Source organism: Scardinius erythrophthalmus, assembly GCF_964197995.2.
Source record: "Scardinius erythrophthalmus genome assembly, chromosome: 18".
NCBI lineage: Eukaryota > Metazoa > Chordata > Actinopteri > Cypriniformes > Leuciscidae > Scardinius > Scardinius erythrophthalmus.
The window spans coordinates 15,203,497-15,224,254 of NC_138238.1; the positions used below are offsets into that span (position 1 = coordinate 15,203,497).

A 20,758-nucleotide genomic window follows, 5' to 3' on the forward strand; every position below is an offset into this window, starting at 1 on the left:
ACACTAACCCTGCAGCCTAGTAAGTACAGTATACGGCTATGTCCTTTCAGTGACATTTCCAATAATAGTCGAGGTGACAGAAGTCCAGTGTGTTATCTGAAACAAAAGCTGCTTACACTTAAGTCGTCTGACATTAGCTAGGAGAATGGCTGCATTTCCACAAAAGTTAGCCAATCATAGGTGCATCCTCAGTTAGTGTTTCAGCATTATGGAAATATGACACTCAACTGTGTCCTGTCACTAGGTGACCAGTGAAGTAATTGAGAGGGGACTCATCATGGGCTAAAGTGTACACACACGACACACTAACAGTGCTTCCTTAGCCTGGGGCCTATGCCATGAAGCCAGTTTAGTTGGCAAGCTAGCTTGTTTCAGTTTAGTTTGCGCCAACCCTGGGTTTTAGGTAACATGAAAGTGGTTTGGCTTTTAGCCGTGTTCATCACCATAATAACTCACGCTCCACGGCTAACCGGGTTAACCACGGCTTACTTGGAGCAAAGTGACATGTCTGATGTGATAAAGTCACTCCACCTATTTCTGCTCCAAATTAAAGGTCACTACATAGCAAATGATTTTTAAAGACAAAATCGTCTGGCTTCTAGTAATGCTTATTTAGAATAATACATTTGTATGATTTAGATATTATTTATGTAATTATTATACCCTTAATCGATCACACATGTACAATTTTAGTTAATCAATTTTATTACGCAGTTTAAATGAATAAATATATAAAGTTAATATAAATCTGCTTTAGAATCAGTAGATGAAGCTATAAAATGACTACATGTGAGCTTAAAGGGTTAGTTCACCCAAAAATGAAAATTCTGTCAGTAATTACTCACCCTCATGTTGTTCCAACCCCGTAAGACTTTCGTTCATCTTCGGAACACAAATTAAGATATTTTTGATTAAATCTGAGAGCTGTCTCACTCCTCCACAGGCTTATGGACACAATAACTTGCTGGCCCAGAAAATGTATTAAAGACAACGTTAATATAGTCCAAGTGACTCAATCTTAAGTTTATAAAGCGACAAGAATACTTTTTGTTAGCAAAAACAAACAAAAATAACGACTTTATTCCACTATTCATTTCCTTCTCTCTCTGTGCCTCGAGTTAGTTTACGTAGTGTTTTTGCGCAGCGCGTCTGTGTTGCATGTCACCACATATGCTCACTATTGGGCGACGCTGGTCATGTGGTGACGTGCAACACAGATGCGCTACGCAAAAACACTACGTGAAAAGACTCGAGGCCCAGAGAGAAGGAAATGAAAAGTGGAACAAAGTCGTTATTTTTGTTTGTTTTTGTGCACAAAAAGTATTCTCGTCGCTTTATAAACTTGAGATTGAGCCACTGTAGTCACTTGGACTATATTAACGTTGTCTTTAATACATTTTCTGGGCCAGCACGTTATAGTGTCCATAAGCCTGTGGAGGAGTGAGACAGCTCTCAGATTTCATCAAAAATATCTTAATTTGTGTTCCGAAGATGAACGAAAGTCTTACGGGGTTGGAACAACATGAGGGTGAGTAATTACTGAGAGAATTTTCATTTTTGGGTGAACTAACCCTTTAAATGTTCAATTCTCTCTATACCTTTATCAACTGTATAAACTAACTTCACAACTTTTACTTGCACTGATATACAGTAGCGAGACTTTTTCTTTTAGTTGTCCTCTTTCATAGACAGCTATAAATAAAATAAGTGAAATAAATGCCTTTAATTCTTTAAAACAAACAGAACAATAAGAACAATTAATCATATTTATCATATTTTTATTAATTTAATCAGACACTTACAATGCATTGAAGATAACACAGCATGAGTGTGTTCAAGCTGTCATGTTTTAAATCAAGTTCCCACTTGGAAAGGGGGGAAAAATAAACAGCAGCGTGAATCTGACATTAGACAGACCTGATTCTAACCAGCCAGGATTACACAACTCTAAAAGCTGCATGTCAGCAAAGTGAATGGGAAACAAACTTTTAGCCAAGACTAAACCACTGTCATGGTTTTCTGAAATGGGAACACCTACTGTTACCTCATCAAATAAACAAATAAATAAATGAATATGAGAGTATGAGAGAGAGAGTGAGAGAGAGAGTGAGAGTGAGAGTGAGAGTGAGAGTGAGAGTGAGAGTGAGAGTGAGAGTGAGAGTGAGAGTGAGAGTGAGAGTGAGAGTGAGAGTGAGAGTGAGAGTGAGAGTGAGAGTGAGAGTGAGAGTGAGAGTGAGAGTGAGAGTGAGAGTGAGAGTGAGAGAGAGAGAGAGAGAGAGAGAGAGAGAGAGAGAGAGAGAGAGATATTCACATTGTTAGCCTTTGATCAGATTTTACAATTCAATGTGGATTGGCCACCACAATTCGTTTTATCATAACAAACTTATTTCTCAGAGTGACTTGATTTCACCCATCAGGAATTAATTGGATGGTGAAAAGTGTTATGTACCATAATGGAGGCAAACCAAATGTAAGTTTGATAGTTTTTTTTTTTTTTTTTTGACAATTTTGCTATTAGGTATATATATCCAATAGACTATATAACCTATAAGTGACATTAAAAAAAAAAAAAAAAAAAAAAGGACAATAATTTCCGTGGAACAAAGTTATTACATTTTAATTGAAGATTACAAATAGAAACTAAGCCAAAGTTTTTCTTTTGAATAAAATGCACAATGATTCATTCACAATAAGACAAATTTTGTTTTCTTTAAGCATTATAACGTCATTAAAGTCAATAAAACTCAACAATCTAATCAGAGACTGACAATGTGTTCTGGCCTATAGAGTGGTGCAAGGATTACATCAAAACCTGGAAGACTAATTCGCCAATGATTCCCTAGAGATTTTTCTATGGGTTTTTCTATATTTTTAAATGTATGAGTAAAATAAGGTCTGTGGTAAACCGAAGCGGACGATATTGTGACGTTTTGTTTCTACAATGTAAATTATACACACCCATTCTGAAAACACAAATTTTGAAGCAGTTATGTTTATTTTTTAAAATGTATGTTTCTAATAAGTAACTAGATAAGGGTGTGTGTGCATGGGAGTGTGTGCAGTTTAAGTTGTAAAAAAACGTCAAAGTATAGTCAAGTCATGTTTACTACAGACTTTATTTTACTCATAAATTGAAAAACCCTATTATAAAACCGCATAGAAAAATCTCAAAGAAACCACTGGTGAATTAGTCTTCCTGTTTCTGACGTCATCCCTGTACCACTGGGTAAAAGTAACAATGTAACAACATTGTTTATAATACCTAAAATGCAAAAATGTCTTTTGGGGCTTACCAGAAGCAGGCTGCTCATGCAAGAGCCCCACAGAATCTTGTTTACCCACTCTCTTTCACAGAACCATCACATTTTCAGGGCCAGTAAGCAAGACAACTTGCCCAACAACAGGTGGCCCCAAGCAGACCAAATATAGGTCATCAGTGTCCCATCCCCCCCAACACATGTGTCCAGCACCCATCAAGACAATGCTAAGTGAAACAACATACAGTCTTGAAGCAACTTGTAAGAACTTTGATCAAGGCACTATTACATACTTTGTTACTAGCTATTTTAGCAGACAGTTGTCATCTAATGCAAATACTAAATGTCTCATGTGAATACAGTATATCAGGGACAGCCCTCCTTAAATTAAGTGGGACTAAGAAACATAGTGATCATTTAGTGTTCAAATCCTCTTTGGGATTGAACCTTTGTATTAAAATTCTTGACCATTAGGATAACACACCTCCATTAAAAAAGTGCAGAAGTCAACTGAATCTTGCTAAGTATATGACAGAGCTTCTGACTGCTAGTTTAGTGAGTATTCACTGTGTAAGTATTTAACTAGTATATAATAGCCATGATAAAGAACCACACACCTGAAGTGTTGATGTATTTTGTACTTACCCTTGGGTGTATTTCCCAGCAGACTGACATCTACTTCTTTGTTGGTTCCCTCGTCTTTCTCCTCAAACGAGAACTCTTTCTGGAAGCTGGACAGAGTGAACCAACTTTAAATGTCAATATATTTTGCATATAATACAACAGAAACAGAATTGCCTTTTGTAGAAGCAGAACCTGAAAAGGCATCTGAATCTTGGAAGATATCACACAGTTCCATCCCAGTTGCATGAAATGCAATATCATCACTTCACTTTCTTTTTATAACTGGTTTTTGTTTTTGTTTAAGATTAAATATTTTCCTGACAGGAAATAAGGTCACAGCATACAAGAAAAGGGCAACAACAAAAAAAATAATTAGCTGGGAGAATAAATATCACACATTTATCTAAAAGTGTAGACATCCCAGTGTTCAAGTGAATACACCATTTTAAAAAGCATGGCTACATATGTACACAATAGGTACACATACAATACTTTTAAAGACTGAGATACTGTTGATGTGGATATTCTCCATGGAAATTGTACAGTAAATCAAAACCCAAGTTATATAAACATTCTACATATTTGCATAAAAATAAGAATCTTACCTAAGAGCTCTCCGTTGTAGTTTGGTACTGTCAACTTTAGGGGCTGTTTCTCCTGTGAAGCCTGTGCACACAAAAGAAAGCACAGCCTTCAGACTACATATACTCCTGCCGGTGATAGAAGTGATCAGTGAAAGATGTTTCAAAGGCCCCATGTGAAGGGCAGGAACGAAAACAATAGTATCCATTTCATGGACGTCAACATGGTGCTGTGTCCATAGCTGAACAGACTTATTCTGTATGCACACATGGGTACGTATGCAGAGAGTCAACTGCATAGGCCCATGTGCTGAATGCTGTTTCAACAGCTTTGTTAGTCAAAGTGACTACCATGTAGGCCTATAATGCACAAAGTCATCTGTATCTCATCTGCATCCATAAAATGATGCACAAAACACACTCACAGACCTCCATTATCATTAAGTGTAAGGCAATAAAAAGAATGTAGCAATACAGTGATAATGAATTATGCCAAATACTAATAATAAATATTCATTTTACATTACGTATATTTTAAACGTAAATAAAGGGATAATATAAATCAATAACATTATTATTATTATTATTATTATTATGAATAAATAAGTGTTGTGAAATGTAAAATAAATTGTGATGCTTAAGTACAAGGAGATACTCTTACTAATTAAATTTAGGGGGAAAAAATAGTCAAATAAAAAATATAATAAAATAAAAATATATATAACTATAAAATACTATGTCAAATCAAATAATGGCCAATAACCAGTATAGTGACAACCAATATACAAGCCCTTCAAAACAAGAAAAAAATATATATATTACTCTGAAGGGATTCATTTAACAATGTTTTGGTTCAATATTCACATGAGTAATGCAATGAAATGACTATATGCTGTTGTTATTATGTGAATAAGCACATGGAGATCTGACATATGAGCCTCACAGAGGGTTCTGGAAGACCAGAACATGTGTTTCCACTTTACCCACAGATCAATAGCCTTACACACATTCATCCAGACCAAACAACCTTTCTGACATCTAAAAATTTGATATTCAAATATGTTAATCCACATTAAGGACTGTGGTTAGATGTCATTTCCTCCTCCTCTCTACAAACACTATTTGAGAAGAGAAAGTGAATGAGAGTGCCAACTGATGGACTCTGTTTTGGTACAGAGCGAGTTTTCACAGCTGGGATGAGTATCTGCTAAAAACATTCCTCAGCACATAAAAATCTCCTCTTACTTCAGTCACAGGGCCTGCGGATGAGACAACATCAACTGAAGGGGGAATGAAAGAGAGAACAGGGACATTTTGGAAGGAAAGAGAAAATATACACTTGTGAAACTGGGTGGAGGCAAAATAATGTGGGGATTTGTGCGGTTATGCCTAATAGAAATTGTTGTTTTTTTAAACTGAATTCGCAACAAATGACAGAAATTCTGGTACCCTGCACTGAGGCTAACTTCGTGTACTATTTGTTACAGATGTTTATTGTTGCATCTGGGATAATTCAACTACAAAGCTATTGCTATTCAGGCAAACTAAGTGATTAATGATGCCAACGTTAAAAACAAATCGTTGACAGATTTTCCAATGTCCTTGCAGTTAATTAACACTACAGGGTAAATGAAAAGTTAATAACAATGTTTCCCATGCAGAAGCAGGAACAAAAACACAAAACCATCAAGCAAACTGACAGTTAGTAATGCAGATAAAGTAGATTGATCACTCAAATTTTCCTAAGCACTCATTATGTGCATTGCATGGTCTTGTTGAGAGCACCCACCGCTAACAGACATCCAGACAACACTGGCTCTGTGCCCTCTTAAGTACAGATGCTAATCAGACACAGTCAAGTGTGACATTTGAAGCACTTTAAATAGCATGCATGTTATTCCACAGCCCTGTGACACACCAAAATACCTCTCTGATCTACAACATGCATCACACTGAAGCTGATCGTACAGCTCTGAAACCTGTTCTGGATAATTTTATGTTCCAGCATATCACACACCTGTTTTCCAGCACAGTCAGTATCAAATAATATGGTGACTGATAAACTTGCATAACTATAGGGTTCAGTCATTAATATCTGGCATTAGTCGGAGATAAAGCACATGGAGGTTATTGAAGCAAGTCAAAGCCTGTACTTTGGTCATATGACCAGATCATAAATCCCAGGCTTACAACAATTGTCACAGTTTATGAAGGCACATTTAGAAAACGTTTACCACAATATAAATAGATGTAAATACCACACAGTATAACTTTAATTTAATATTTATTGTATTAATAAAATATGTAAATAGATTTAAAGTAATATGTAATATTTAATACAATACATGCGTTCGATTTTGTAATATTTATCAATAATGAAATACTTTGATATTTATTAACAATAAATTATTCAAAAGTTTGAAGTCAGTAAGATTTTCAACGTTTTTGAAAAGAAGCCTCTTATGCTCACTAAGACTACATTTATTTGATCAAAAATACTGTAAAAAAAACTGCAATGAAATAATATTACATTTCTATTTTAATGAATTTTAAAATATTCTTTATTCCTGTGATTGCAAAGCTAAAACTTCAGCAGCCATTACTCCAGTCTGCAGGGTCACATGATCCATCAGAAATCATTCTAATATGCTGATTTGGTGCTCACGATACATTTCTTTTTATTATCAATATTGAAACCGGTTGTGTTGCTTAATATTTTTGTGGAAATCGTGACTTTTCAGGATGTTTTGATGAACAATCTTCAAAAAAACAACCTTTATTTGAAATAGAAATATTTCATAATATTATAAATTTCTTTACTGCTGCTTTTAATCAATTTAATGCATCCTTGCTTTTTCTTGAACGATGACTGAAACTTTGTATTGCTGGCAATTTATTGATTTTTTAAAAGCAATACTTTGGATTAAAGCATCTGCTAAATGATTAAATGTAAATTGAAATGTTCCTGAATAAGTATTCATTTCTTTAAAAATATATATAAATAAATAAATACAGCCCCAAATCACTTGGGGTGATAAAACTACATGAAAGTCAGCAAGTAGTACATGCTAGTCATGAATTCAAAACACAGTTACAGGATGAAACCTGTTAAATAGGAAAACACTGTGCCAAAATGTGGCAGTGGGGTGTTAGCACTTGTCTCAGCTAATAAAGGATTAGTCTTCAAGAGGAATAGGATTAGCCAATGTGGACACAGGAAGTGTGCCATTGTGCATATGTATGGCATCACTTAAATCATGATTTTTAATGGCGCTTTATGTTTTAATAACAGATCAACTCTGAACATTCTTCAATGCCCTTCAAAAGAGTCAAACTGTTATTTAGCAATACACAGATAGAGAGGGAGATCTTAAGAGTCTTTAAAAAGACAGCTGGTGTCTGCACTCCAGGAAAGGGGGAATTAGGTGAAGGGGAATCTCTAAAACCCATTCAAACATTTACGCATTAACCCATTTACATTTAAAGCAGTCAAAACACTGACTAGGATACTTCCACTATAAATGAAAGCAAATTGAACATTTTAATAAACTATAAATTCATTTGATGCATAAAATATGTCTGAGAGTGCATTGCTGGACACAAACACCTGTTATAAATGTGAAAATGCACCATTTACTTAAGAACGCACAGGATAAATGGAAAAGCATGTGCCGTTGCGCAAGTGCACAGTCCAAAACAAAACCATTAAAAGGCTATAATATGCGTCAAACTCTCTTAAGCTGACTAACAGACTCAACTACAGAATTTAAACTATTGAAAACATTCATATCTAAACCACAGTATGCAAAAGAGACGACACTTGCTCTGCTTCAAAATGCCTCAGTTCTTGTTTTTAGTCAGCGAGTCCCCTGTCCTGAATACTTCTGTCCTTGGAGGCTCTAGCACCATTAAAACCCAAGCAGCATTAACAGAGATGTGGTGGGCCTGTCCTGTCCTGTCCCACCCCAACTGCCATTTACTCACCTTGGCACAACTTGACATGGTTGATATAGTTGAAGATCCAGGGGTTCCGGTACATATTGACAGAATAAAACGAGGAGTGGATGACTGATAAGAAAAGAAAGTGACCAGAAAGGTGGGAGGGGGAATAGTGAAGGACCAAAGAGAGGAGGAAAATAGGAGAAAGAGAGAGAGGACTGCAGAAAGGCAGCAGAGTCTGAACTGCAAGGTGATGCAGAGTTAGCTGCAGCAGTCCTGGGACAGCCAGAGAAGGGAGGTGGAGAGAAAGAGAGAGAGAAATGCTGCGAGAGGAGGAGGAGAACAGTATCTCTCCAACACTATGACACTATGCTGACGGAGAGCCTCTTGCTGTCTGCATGGCTACTGCTAAATGCTAGCAAGGTAACTACGGTGCTAATGCTACTCACTGCTAATCAGATTAACAATACTGAGGCTGGGGGATGAGGATGGAGAGAGAAAGATATAAAGAAAGGGGAGAGAGATGAAGGACAACAACAGTCAGACAGTAGCGGTTGTGTGCACTAGCAGCTGCATACAGTGGATGTGTGTTTAGCTTTTAGGACAGCTGAAAGGGTGAGAAAGTAAGAGAAAATAAGTGCCTCAAAGGAACAAGAAATTCCAATCGTCTCTTAGCAATGACATACGTGTGGTACTTAGAGAAGAAGAGAGTGGAAAAGCAAGATCTCTGCCATGGAGAACATAACTTGCCAAGTCATAGTGTTGTGCTAAGTGCTCAAAGGAGGGACAAAATAATAGACGATGTGTGGACTAGAAAAATCACTTGATTTATGGACTCATCAGGTCTTTCCCGTTCTGTTTTCCCAATATCAACAGATGATGCTGCGTGTTAAATAGGTTTAGATTTTTCACTTTTACTATCCTGGTCCCTGTAGTGTACGAAGGGGAGGGGGGGGGGGTACTTCATTGCTTGAATTTCTTCTCAGGATTACTAGTGAGTTTCAAAAGAATGAATCTGACTGTGTGCATCTGTTAGCTCCAGGGTTCAAATGAAATAAAATATCCATACTGGCAGCCAAACTCAGAAATTCTCATGCAATAAAGTCACCTGTTTGATGAAGACATTGACTGCTGAAGTCTGCTGGATAATAGTATAAAAAGAGAAAAAAAATAATGGTCAAATAATGGATAGTGGAAGAGAGCTAAAGTTAAAATTGAATATTATTATATTATAATTGCAATTTAAAATAACTCTTTAAATGTATATACGTAATTTATTTCTGTGATGGCAAAGCTGAATTTTCAGCAGTCATTACTGTCTTTACTCTTTAGTGTCACATGATCCTTCAGAAATCACTTTAATTTGATGATTTGGTGCCCAAGAAATAGATTTTTTTTATAATTATCAATGTTGAAAAGAGTTTGTGTTGCTTAATATTTTTGTGGAAATTTGAGATACATTTATATAAAAAAAAAAAGCATTTGTAAATTACAATAAAGATTTTTTGTAATATTACAAATTCCCTTTCTGTCACTTTTGATCAATTGAATGCATCATTGCTGTATTCATTTAACTTAAAGTATTAATTTCTTTCAAAATCAAAAACTTACAGACCCCAAACTTTGGAACCAGTTTATAATAAAGATTTAAGATAAACTTTGTAACTTTAGTTAAAGCAACTTGAAAAAATATCAAAGGGCCTTTTAAATATTGCCTGTAATATCATAATTATCCTCTCTTTTATAAGCCACGCATGAACATAAGCGGTTCACAACGCAAAAGAGTTCCCAGTCCGACCTAGAGCATTTATGGAAACTACGTAGCAAAAACTGAATGTTCATTCAAAAATCTGTGACAAAGCAAATATGTGACAAAACCCATCCATCCAATTTCCAAATCGCTTATCCTATGTAAGATCACTATGATGCCGGAGCCTTAGCCAAGGAAACACCCTGAACGGATGGCCAGTCCACTGCAGGACACAACAACCATGAACATATCCCAAAAAACTAACAGAGGCTAAATTGACAGTCAGTTTTGGGGACTGGCAAATGTATTTCTTTACAGATTCGTCAAACACACTCTCCAAATCAGGGATGGCAAACACATTCTGCAGCGGTGTGAATGCAGCCCAAATTACTAACATTATAAATGGACTATAAGGGGAAGACATGTATTGAAAAATGCACAACTGGGACACAAAAGAAAGGACCCAGGGAGGCAGTGTAAAGAAGGCGAGACATTAGAGAATGAGGCCAGTGTGGAATGTAGGGAGAGTACACAGCAGCAGAGAGAAATAACCTCAGTGTGCATTCGAGCAAGCAGGGCATTTGAACACTCATGTACATGCAGAATGGCATTTGGCCTGCACTATTTCTGGCCTTTTATCCTGACTGCAATGTTTCCACTGCAATACTTATCCTCATACAGAAACACACACCCTTAAGGATGGCCCGAGACTGAGACCCATCAAAAATCAAGAATGTGTCAATGAGTGTCTCAAGTGGCCAGAAAAACCAGCTGCTGTTGTTCCTGACACAATTATAGGGCCAATTCAAGATAGGGTGCATCAGTATCTGATGGAGATAAGATTAATCACAGACCAATATCAGGAAATCAAAGACATTCCAGAGACTGAACTAATATCTAAGATAATCAGCACTTGAGTTCTTGTCGGGATCTAACTAAAGTCTGAATAGGGATGACATCACCATGTGGCTCTCGAGAAGGGCATGTGCACTGCCTTGTCATTACACATAATGTAATCTACTAGTTCCTCAGAGACCAGTCTGCTTTCTCAGATGACAAATACCACAAATATGACATCAGCCCTTAATCCAAAACACACCATCTAATGACACCATCGCATGCACACGTGCTCAGTATTTACAGCTCAAACTGTTGGGCTTGGTTTAACACCATCTGCTCGCTACAGTTGTAAATAAAGATTAAAGTGGTAAATGGTGACAATAAACTCAAGCAAACAGAAATAAAGGTGAATTATGAGACAAATTAATCCAAAAGGCAATGTAAAGGGTCTAAGCTTAAATCCAGATTTTAAAAATCGCATGATAGTTTCCTGTGTATCAGAAAATTTCATAAAAAAAAAAAAAAAACTGGCCGCAGTTTGTAGAACTTTAGCTTCAGCATCTACCATTTATCAAACAGTAAATGGCAAATGTCCCAGCAAACATTAACGGAAATTAAAGGAAACCTGCTTCCAGAAATGGTAACATCTGGGAAAAGACAGAAAAAAAAGATCACTTTTAACAATTAATAAGATGGAAAGGGTCAGATATGACTAGCAGAGAACTAAACCAAAGAGGCTGCGTGTCTGGGCTCTCTTGATAAAGTTAACATACTATAACTCATGTTCAGCTTGGCTCTGACTTCCACACATATCAACTTTCAGAGTGTCTCATGCCAGAAAAACAAATCCTGGCAAGGAAGTTTAAGCTATTCTGACTTTTGGTTTTCTAATAGATCTAACTTATCTTCTAAATGAAACCAGACAAGTCTGAAATATTCTGCATAAATGTATGTCACAAGGTGCTGCCTTATCTTGCACTGGATTATAAAAATACAGTTTAACTGCATCTCTTTAAATTAGTATCTGTCTTTTCCCTAAGAGAGTCCAGTTTTAGAAATACTGTACTGTATGTCTATATTTTTCCCTGCTACATTCAGTAATAAAGTAGAATAACCTTACCACAGTTTACAGATCCAAAGCAGCCCATTTGATGAAAGCCATTTCAGGTTATGACACTGAATAAAAAAAAAAGCAGTGCTAAACTTAATGAACATCTGTGTAAAACTGAATCAACTGATAAATGGCAGGAATCCCCAGGCAGATCAAGATTCCATTTATGTTTATGCTAGAAACCTGAATCATTAGGTGGAATGTGAATAATATGCTAAGGAATCACGCTGCATCAGTTACTCAGTGTTTCACTTCACCCCTGTAATTGATGTAGCAGAATGAAATCTCAGACTGTAACAAAGGAATGAACCGATGACCCATAGAGGCATTCTGCTCCATTTAACCAGTATGACTTCTACAGTGCTTGTTCTGTGATCGAAGTCCTGAGATTGGGAGGTGACTGGTAAACGCTCATGGAGTCTGGTTTCAACCACTCATTGGTCACCTGTTAAGGGTCAGTTTTACTATGCAATAGGAGGTCAGAAAACTGTCCACTGGGGATGTGACGTTTGGGACATTTTCCCACTGGTTAATAGACGCGTGACAACACCGGCTCACGCTGAATTGAGCAGACTCGTTTAGTTGTTAATCATAGTGTCTGTTCTCTAACTGAACTAAATTTTTTATTTTATTACTGTAAAAAAATAAATAAAATAATAATAATTACGATGGGGGGCTGTTTAACACCGACTATCACAGCAAGCCTACTGTCCACACATTCCACATGACATTTACGTAAAATTACCACACACACACTAAAAAGGGAATGTGTTTTCTGAGTGGCTGACTCTGGGTCACCTCTTCTTACTTTCCTTTGTCTGAACGGCTGGGCGGTGTCAATGATGAGGCTGCACCTTATGTGTTAAGCATTGTGTGTGTGTGTGTGTGTGTGTGTGTGTGTGTGTGTGTGTGTGTGTGTGTGTGTGTGTGTGTGTGTGTGTGTGTGTGTGTGTGTGTGTGTGTGTGTGTGTGTGTGTGTGTGTGTGTGTGTGTGTGTGTGTGTGTGTGTGTGTGTGTGTGTGTGTGTGTGTGTGTGTGTGTGTGTGTGTGTGTGTGTGTGTGTGTGTGTGTGTGTGTGTGTGTGTGGTGTGTGTGTGTGGTGTGTGTGTGGTGTGTGTGGGTGTGTGTGTGTGTGTGTGTGTGTGTGTGTGTGTGTGTGTGTGTGTGTGTGTGTGTGTTTTCAGTGGATAACCTTCACTGAGTATCTAGGGCACCAATGACATGTCATCTTCTAAATGAAGCCAACAGTTTCAACCAGGGTTTTGAACTTTACAGAAAACATAAACAAGTTTAAGTATAGAGTAAATTCATATACAGAAGACAACACTCACCCAAAAAGTTGTGTGCTATAATGTACACTATTGTTCAAAAGTTTGGGGTCAGACAGACAATACTTTTATTCAGCAAGGACACATTGAATTGATAAACAAAGTGATAGTAAAGACACTTAGTGTATAATGTTACAAAAGATTTCCATTTCAAATACTGTTTTTTTTTTTTTTTTTTACTTTCTATTCATCAAAGAATCTAGAGGCTGCTTAATATTTTTTCTACAAAAATATTAACCAGCTGCATTCAACATTAATAATAAGAAATTGTTTCTTGAGCACCAAAGTATTAGCCTGGTAACACCAAACTCTGCTACTTCACTTTGCTTCGTAGACAGAGTCTGGAATAGCATAATAGAGAAGTGTTTTCTCTCTTGCTAGGGGGCGCTTGTCTGAAGTTTAAAATCATTGGTTACCCGTAAGCCAATCACATGACGTTTGGTTATGACATGTGTTATGCGCATGCTCAGCAGCATCTAACTTCCACTGTAAACACATGTATGATGAGAAAACAAAACCATCGAGCGAAATACCGGAGTAAACATGGCTGTGAACGACTTTTGCAGATTATGTGAAGTAAATCTACGCATCCTCGGTACAATCAGCGTCTACGTCACGGCTCTCAGCCCGCCCTCTGTTCGTTGATTGGCCTGGCCGTCCGAAGGCCGATGGAAAACTGAAAGATAAGCTGCTATCTCAGACTGACTACAGAAGTGAAATGAAATTGAGCAGAAGTAGGAAGTCTGACGTAGTCAGGCTACCAAAGTATGGCATAATAGAATGATTTCAGAAGGATCATGTGACACTGAAGACCTCAGTAATGAATGCAAAAAAATTCAGCTTTGCCATCACAGGAATAAATTGCATTTTAAAATATATTAAAATTGAAAATGCAACCTTGAAGAGCATAAAAAGACTTCAGAACATTTTAAAACAAAAAAATCTTACCAAACCCGAAATCTTACCGAATTTAACTGTAGCGTACACAATGTCAGAATGATGTCTTTGGCTGTTCAGCGCATCACAGAATAAGCATTATTTTTAAGAAGCTGTCAAGTTAAAAATAGTTCAACATTCTAAAAGGCATCTCAGCAATCCTGTGTTCTGTTCTTTGCGTTCAACGTCTTTTCAATACAAACTTGACACTTCAGACATGCTCTGAGCTAAACACTGTTGTGACGCATCACGCAAGTGAATTCTGTTATACAGTGACAGAAAGCACAGAGAATTATCCTTAAGCCAGATAATAAGTCATTGTTAGCCAGTTGAGCTTCTTAAGCTAGAGTGAGTATATTTAGCACAAGGCATATAATTTACAGCTAACACGCAAGTCATGCTATTAAAGACTACAGACACAAATACTCAATGGAAAATGATATTCCGGTGTGGAGATATTTACATAGCTTAAAAGCTTATCCAGCACTACAAAATGCGTTTTCACATCCTAATCACATTTGACTGCATATGGGTATAAAGCCTAAAAGCCTAATTTCCTCTTCTGACCTCATGTTGTACAGAAAATATTGTTTGTAATGTGTATCTGCCATTTGTGTGGGTCTATTTTGGTCAGAGAAGTGATGGAGAGAGAGCAGGTGGGGTCACTGAACAGCTGTAAAGCATGAGGCATCGTTATTTAGGCTTACTGCCCGCACACATATACAGGCACACACACACCATTAAAGGATACACAACAGAAAGTGGTCACTGGTCAGAAAAAAAACAATATGGCTGCATCTATAATCTAAGGTCAATGATTCACAAATAGCGGTTATGTACAAAAGCACCTCCTACTGAAACAGGCTTTCAATGCACATGATGTCTAGTGATCTAGAGGGCATTCAAGTGAGCTTTAAGCAAATATAATTTAGTGACTACAACATGTATTCATCTGTACAAATTAATAAGTTGTAATTTATAAATACACTTACTCCATCAGACACTATTTCTGTTTCTTTCCACCAACTGCCAAACTTCACACACAATGGGTAGTGAAGAACAAATCAGATTGGATTTGATGGCTTCTTACCTCCATATACATTTTTCAGCTTTCAGACTTAACCTATATTGTTCAGATGGGATGTGCAATGACACCCAGTGGAACAAGCTAAATACAGTACTGACCTGCCCACTATGATGTTTAAAAAGCATTTATAGCAACTTCAAACAGTCCAAAATACATTCTTACCTAGAATGAAGTTTTAGAAATTTGTCAGTAATGGGAGGTAACAAATACCCTTTAGGATTCAAGACCACTCAGTCCTGCAGTCTATAAGCACTTTCTGCTGTCTTTCTGTGTTTGTCTCATATCAAAGTTCACTCAGTCTTAATGGACACTGCTCAGTCTCTCTGCACTCTCAGTCGCTGATACTGACCCACTTTACTTACAGTAAAAAGAAACCAGATACTGGGATTCTAGGTTCATTAAAATGTACACACACTAAATCTTATAAGTGGACACAATTCATTCAAATTCCATGCTTTTTTATATTTCACCGTTCTAAAAGTCTCAAACTTCAAACATCACATACTTCGTTCAATAGAATACAAAATACATATGTCCAAACTACTTACTATAGCAGTAACGGTTTTCAGATGCACCTCACTGGGAAAAGTGGACTACAGTTTCAAAAGTGAAAGGGTTAAATACAGAGTAGTATTAAGGATGGATGTATTCGCTGCTCTTCAGAGGAGATGTATCAGCTCTGGAGAAGGTCAGAGAGTGAACAAGCAACAGGAAGAAGGGAGGAAAGCAGAGGGCCATGTGGTACTGGTACACACACACACACACACACACACACACACGCTCCCCTTCACTGTCAGTCACACCCCCTCTACAGGAGTACTGTGTGGCAGCTAAAGATCTATGTCAAGACAGACATCAGAGATATTCAAATATAGCACGGTGCTTTCCCACCACAGCCATGCCATAGCAGGCCTCACAGACTGACAGGGAGGAGAGTAGTGGAAAAGTTATCATGTGATATAAAAGCACAAGGACAAAGTGAAGTTTGACACACTGATGTGATGTGCGAGCCAGCTAAAGCATGAATGCAGATCGCAGTGATAAAACTGATAAAACACGAAGATTTCTGAAATAAATTATATCACGTTTTCCACAAACATATTACCTTGTATTCCTGCTTAATGTTTTTGTGGAAAGCGTCATACACTTTAAGAAATTCTTCGATAAGGTTAAAAAGAGCAGCATTTGGTCCATTATAAATGTTTTATTTGTCTCTATCAATGTACTTTAATAATCCTTGCTGAATAAAAATATTAATTTTAATACATATTTATGAACCCAAACTTACATTTGAACAGTAGCACATACTTATTGAATAAAACAAGTTATTTTCATTTTAATATTTACTCGAAAAATATACTGATAAAAATGAGTAGAATTTGGAACTGAACAAGTGAAAAGATAAACTGCTGTTTGTTGTTAATCTGAAAGTGGCCAAATATTGTGTGATTAATGTTCCTGGCCGATTAACTTTACAGGTCTAAATCACTAGACTGAACCTTTTTTATTCTGCTGCCTCTTAGATCAAAGCAAATGTGTAACATTGTGAAAGGAAGGTGTCCAAGTCGTGTCCTCTCTAAACAAAACTAATGTTCTAAGAAACTGTACACTAAACAGAGAGGGGGATCTCTGGAGTAAACGTGATGACAGTGTGCAGGACAGAGTCTAGGTGTCAGCATGAGATAAAACAGATCATGGCTGTTTAAGATTACTGCAATCTGTGAGAGTGAGGAGTAACAAGGGATAGCAAATGAGTGTGTGAGAGATATAGATATCACACAAATAACACAGAGAAAAACACTGAATATGGCTGAGATCATCACCTGAAAGAATACAGAGCTCCACCTAGTGCCCCTTCTCAAAGCTTCACACACACATGCAAATTCAACTATTTTTCCTTTTCTTTTTCCTTATTGTCTTCACTTGTGCACATAGGTCAAGTAAACAACTTATCAGTAACCTTTGAGGAAAGTTAACTTTGGACAGAATTAGTCAACAGCCTCTCCAGCAAATACTTGAAATGTCTAGCAAAATAAAACAAAACATTCCTTTGGAGACATAATTGTTCATTATATACTTTTTGTAATATTTTTGTAAAAGTGAAAAAAAAATATATATATATACTTTAAAAATGAAAGTATATATAAAATATTATATATATGAAGAGTTCCATCCAAGTGCCTTTAGACATTTTCTTCTAGAATGATCATTTTTATCAAGCTTGTATATTTAAGTTCAGTAATTTCACTTAAATGACAATTCATAGGTAATTTTCATTGCCATTTAAGTGAAATTACTGAACTTAAATATACGAGCTTGATAAAAATGATCATTCTAGAAGAAAATCTCAGATGGCACTTAGAGGCTTTTGCATCTGAACTCTTCATATATATATATACACATATACATAAACATATATATAAGTACTATGTCCTCATTTAGATAAATAAATTCCTCGAACAGCAATTAAACTGATAATGACTTAATTCAGTTGGGCAAAAGCCAAAACATATCAGTTAAGTTCAGTTATGTCTATATATGTAAAAAAAAAAAAAATTACCATGACAAGTGGCAAGAGTTTTCCGGTTACTTGTTTTCCATTTTAATGAGTTGTCTTTTTACTTTTAGTCCAATTACTATAGTGTATTTTCATGCTTTACCCATAAACCAGTAAATAACTAAATTGAATGACCACACTCTCAAACCACTCCTAAATCAACAGAATAATCCTTACATAGTCAATTGTGTTCACACAAACAGGAATCATCACTATGTAATCAACTGGTTATTCTGCTTTAAAGCAGGACACTCTTACACAGTTCAAAATACTAATATGACTAATATGACAATGTATTTATGTAGGCAACCTTGGAGCCTGGAATAAACATTTATCTGTCACTAGAAGAAAAATCGTATTAATCTTATAATACCTTATTAAATATAGTATTAGGCAAAACAAGTTTGAGTGACAAATAATGCATATTTATAGGGGAGTAGGAACAATTACGAGTTAAACTCCAACACACAAAAATGCATTCTTTCATATGCCTCATTCAAATTTGCAAAGACAAATGAGGCTTTATAACACACAAGAAAAACGATAAACGGCACAAGAAAAAGATCTCTGAATAAGCATTATCTGCACAACTTATCAAGATTAGATAAGCACAAATATGACAGCATGGAAACAGAGTAAGAAAGATGTGTTGAATCTATAAGCACTTTACCTCTCAACATGCTCTCTCCCTTTAGCATTTCTCTCTTTGCACATGGACACCAGAGTGAAATCTAGGATCAGATCTGATCCATCCTACAAAGACTGTAGTCACTGTACACAGGCATGCCAAATGGGATGGTCTGGGAAGGACAAGACAGCCCAGTGAACTGAGAAACACGTGACAGGACAATGTGCCCAAAACCATGATGTGGTTTCACACCAGAGTAGCTTTGATACCACAGAGTGTTTTTGTTAGAGGTTAACTCTTCATGACCGGTAAGATGCGAGAGAGTTTTAGGGTAGCAGGCAGAAAACAGACACTGGACCTTGCCAAAGCTACAACGGCTGGCCCAAACCAGGGGCACAAAGGGATAACAAAAACCTGGCCAATTCATCAAGAACTCAAAATGAATGGAGATAACAGTTCATTAGTGCTGCAATGTTGATAGAGGCACAAATCATCACAGAAAACTTTTAATGAGGGTAACAAGTGGGTCACGGCAGGAAAACATTTCGTTTTAAATATCATGGAATGATGCCAGTTAGTCCATCTGGCTAGACACACAATCAGTGTAGCCTCTTTATTCGTTGGGACATCTGCATCTTTCTGTGTCAGCAAGGAACTGAAAACTCAGTCCTTGCCAAAAACAACCAGATCTGATCTGTGAACAAGCCTGATGCTTATTATGAATAAACAAACATACTTAAAAAGACACTTACTCTATACTGTACATTTAAAAATAATAATCATACATGAAATTGGGAAAGATTTTATAGGAAAATGTTATTTTAGGCATAACAGGTGGATACAGGGAAAAAAAATTTAAATGACCAATAATATCACAGTTGTCAATCTGTTGTATCTGGGAAAAGCTGACTTGAGTCTTTTGAATTGATGACAAGACATTCTGAGAAAATAATAAATCAGCAAAATATGTTTTTAACAAGACCGACTGACAGATACTGTTGTATATTATGAATATGTATATTATGAATAGCAATACTGATTTTTCTAAATATTTAAGTCTGATAACCAATATGCAGAATTGATTTTTGCTTTTTGACAAGTAACTAGACAATCATTAGACAACAACAATACAAATTTAAAATGATATTATTTTCAGTGGTGTCCCCAAAGCGTTGGAATAGCTTGCCTTACATCTTAGACTATTACCCACATTGAGTTCTTTTAAAAGAAATTTGAAATTGTACTTGCTAGAGTTATAGCCTTTGGCTTTACACATTGAGTAAACAAAGCGGGTCTCGTTCTTTGCCATGATGTTTCTTTTACTTGTTTATTTGTTTTATTACTCTCTCTCCTTCTGTGCTGTTGGTCTCCTTTTTACTAGTTTACTAGTATAAATATATATATTTTTTTTATGAATAATCTATGTAATTTAAGATAATTTACTAATTTAATTTTGCTTAACTGATTAATAATTTGAATGGCTGTTCGTGAAAAAATAGCAAGTTAATTTACCTGTGAAACACCATTGGAATTTTTTTGTTTGTTTGTTTTTTAATACACAATAGTACATTTCTGTTGTTGGATATTTTGTTGCGTTAGAACAACTGTCCCACATTAAAAAACAATGACATGGAGTGCAAATATTGGTGAAAAATATTCTAGTCAAACCAATTATAATTAGTGCCAAAATACCAATTTATTTTGATAAAACAAGATCACAACATTCACATCACAGTTTTAGCCTTTAAAATGAAAGACACTTTAGGCTAAAACACAAAAGGAGTATTATATCCAGTTATATAAATTAGTACCCCCCTTGTCAGTCCCACCCCAAATGTTTCATGCTTAAATGTTAGAAACCTATTCTATTACTAGATTAAGACAGGTCAAATATATACAGCTTGACATTACTGTATATATGCACAGCATGGGGCAGGAAGACAAATATAGTTAAATGTGCATCACTTTATCTCTGTGAATGCTTTTCAAAAGGCCAACCATTAGCAACAGAACAGGAACGGATAATAAAAGAGTGTGAAAAAGACATTTGTCTCTCTCACAAGTCTCTCCTCAGGCAATTTATCCATCTCCGCTTCTCCATCGATCAAATGAGACTTATC

The 20,758-nt window shown here is 36.3% G+C and overlaps 1 protein-coding gene across 18 annotated transcripts in view; it reads right to left on the minus strand.

The window, feature by feature from the left end:
- svila (supervillin a) overlaps positions 1-20,758 on the minus strand; it is an 82,912-nt gene that overhangs the window by 52,437 nt on the left and 9,717 nt on the right. For 7 of the 18 annotated variants that reach the window (XR_014032156.1, XR_014032157.1, XM_081393646.1 and 4 more), the window contains exons 1-3: positions 8,447-8,634; positions 4,487-4,547; positions 3,903-3,988 (exon numbers count right to left, since the gene is read on the minus strand). Coding sequence is in view for 12 of the 18 variants with exons in the window: in XM_081393646.1 (XP_081249772.1) it covers positions 3,903-3,988; positions 4,487-4,547; positions 8,447-8,501 (202 nt within the window). In the remaining 6 variants the exon portion in view is untranslated. Of the gene's footprint in view, positions 1-3,902; positions 3,989-4,486; positions 4,548-8,446; positions 8,651-20,758 lie in introns of those variants that run through there. The other 11 variants (XM_081393639.1, XM_081393638.1, XM_081393636.1 and 8 more) reach the window with 4 other exon arrangements.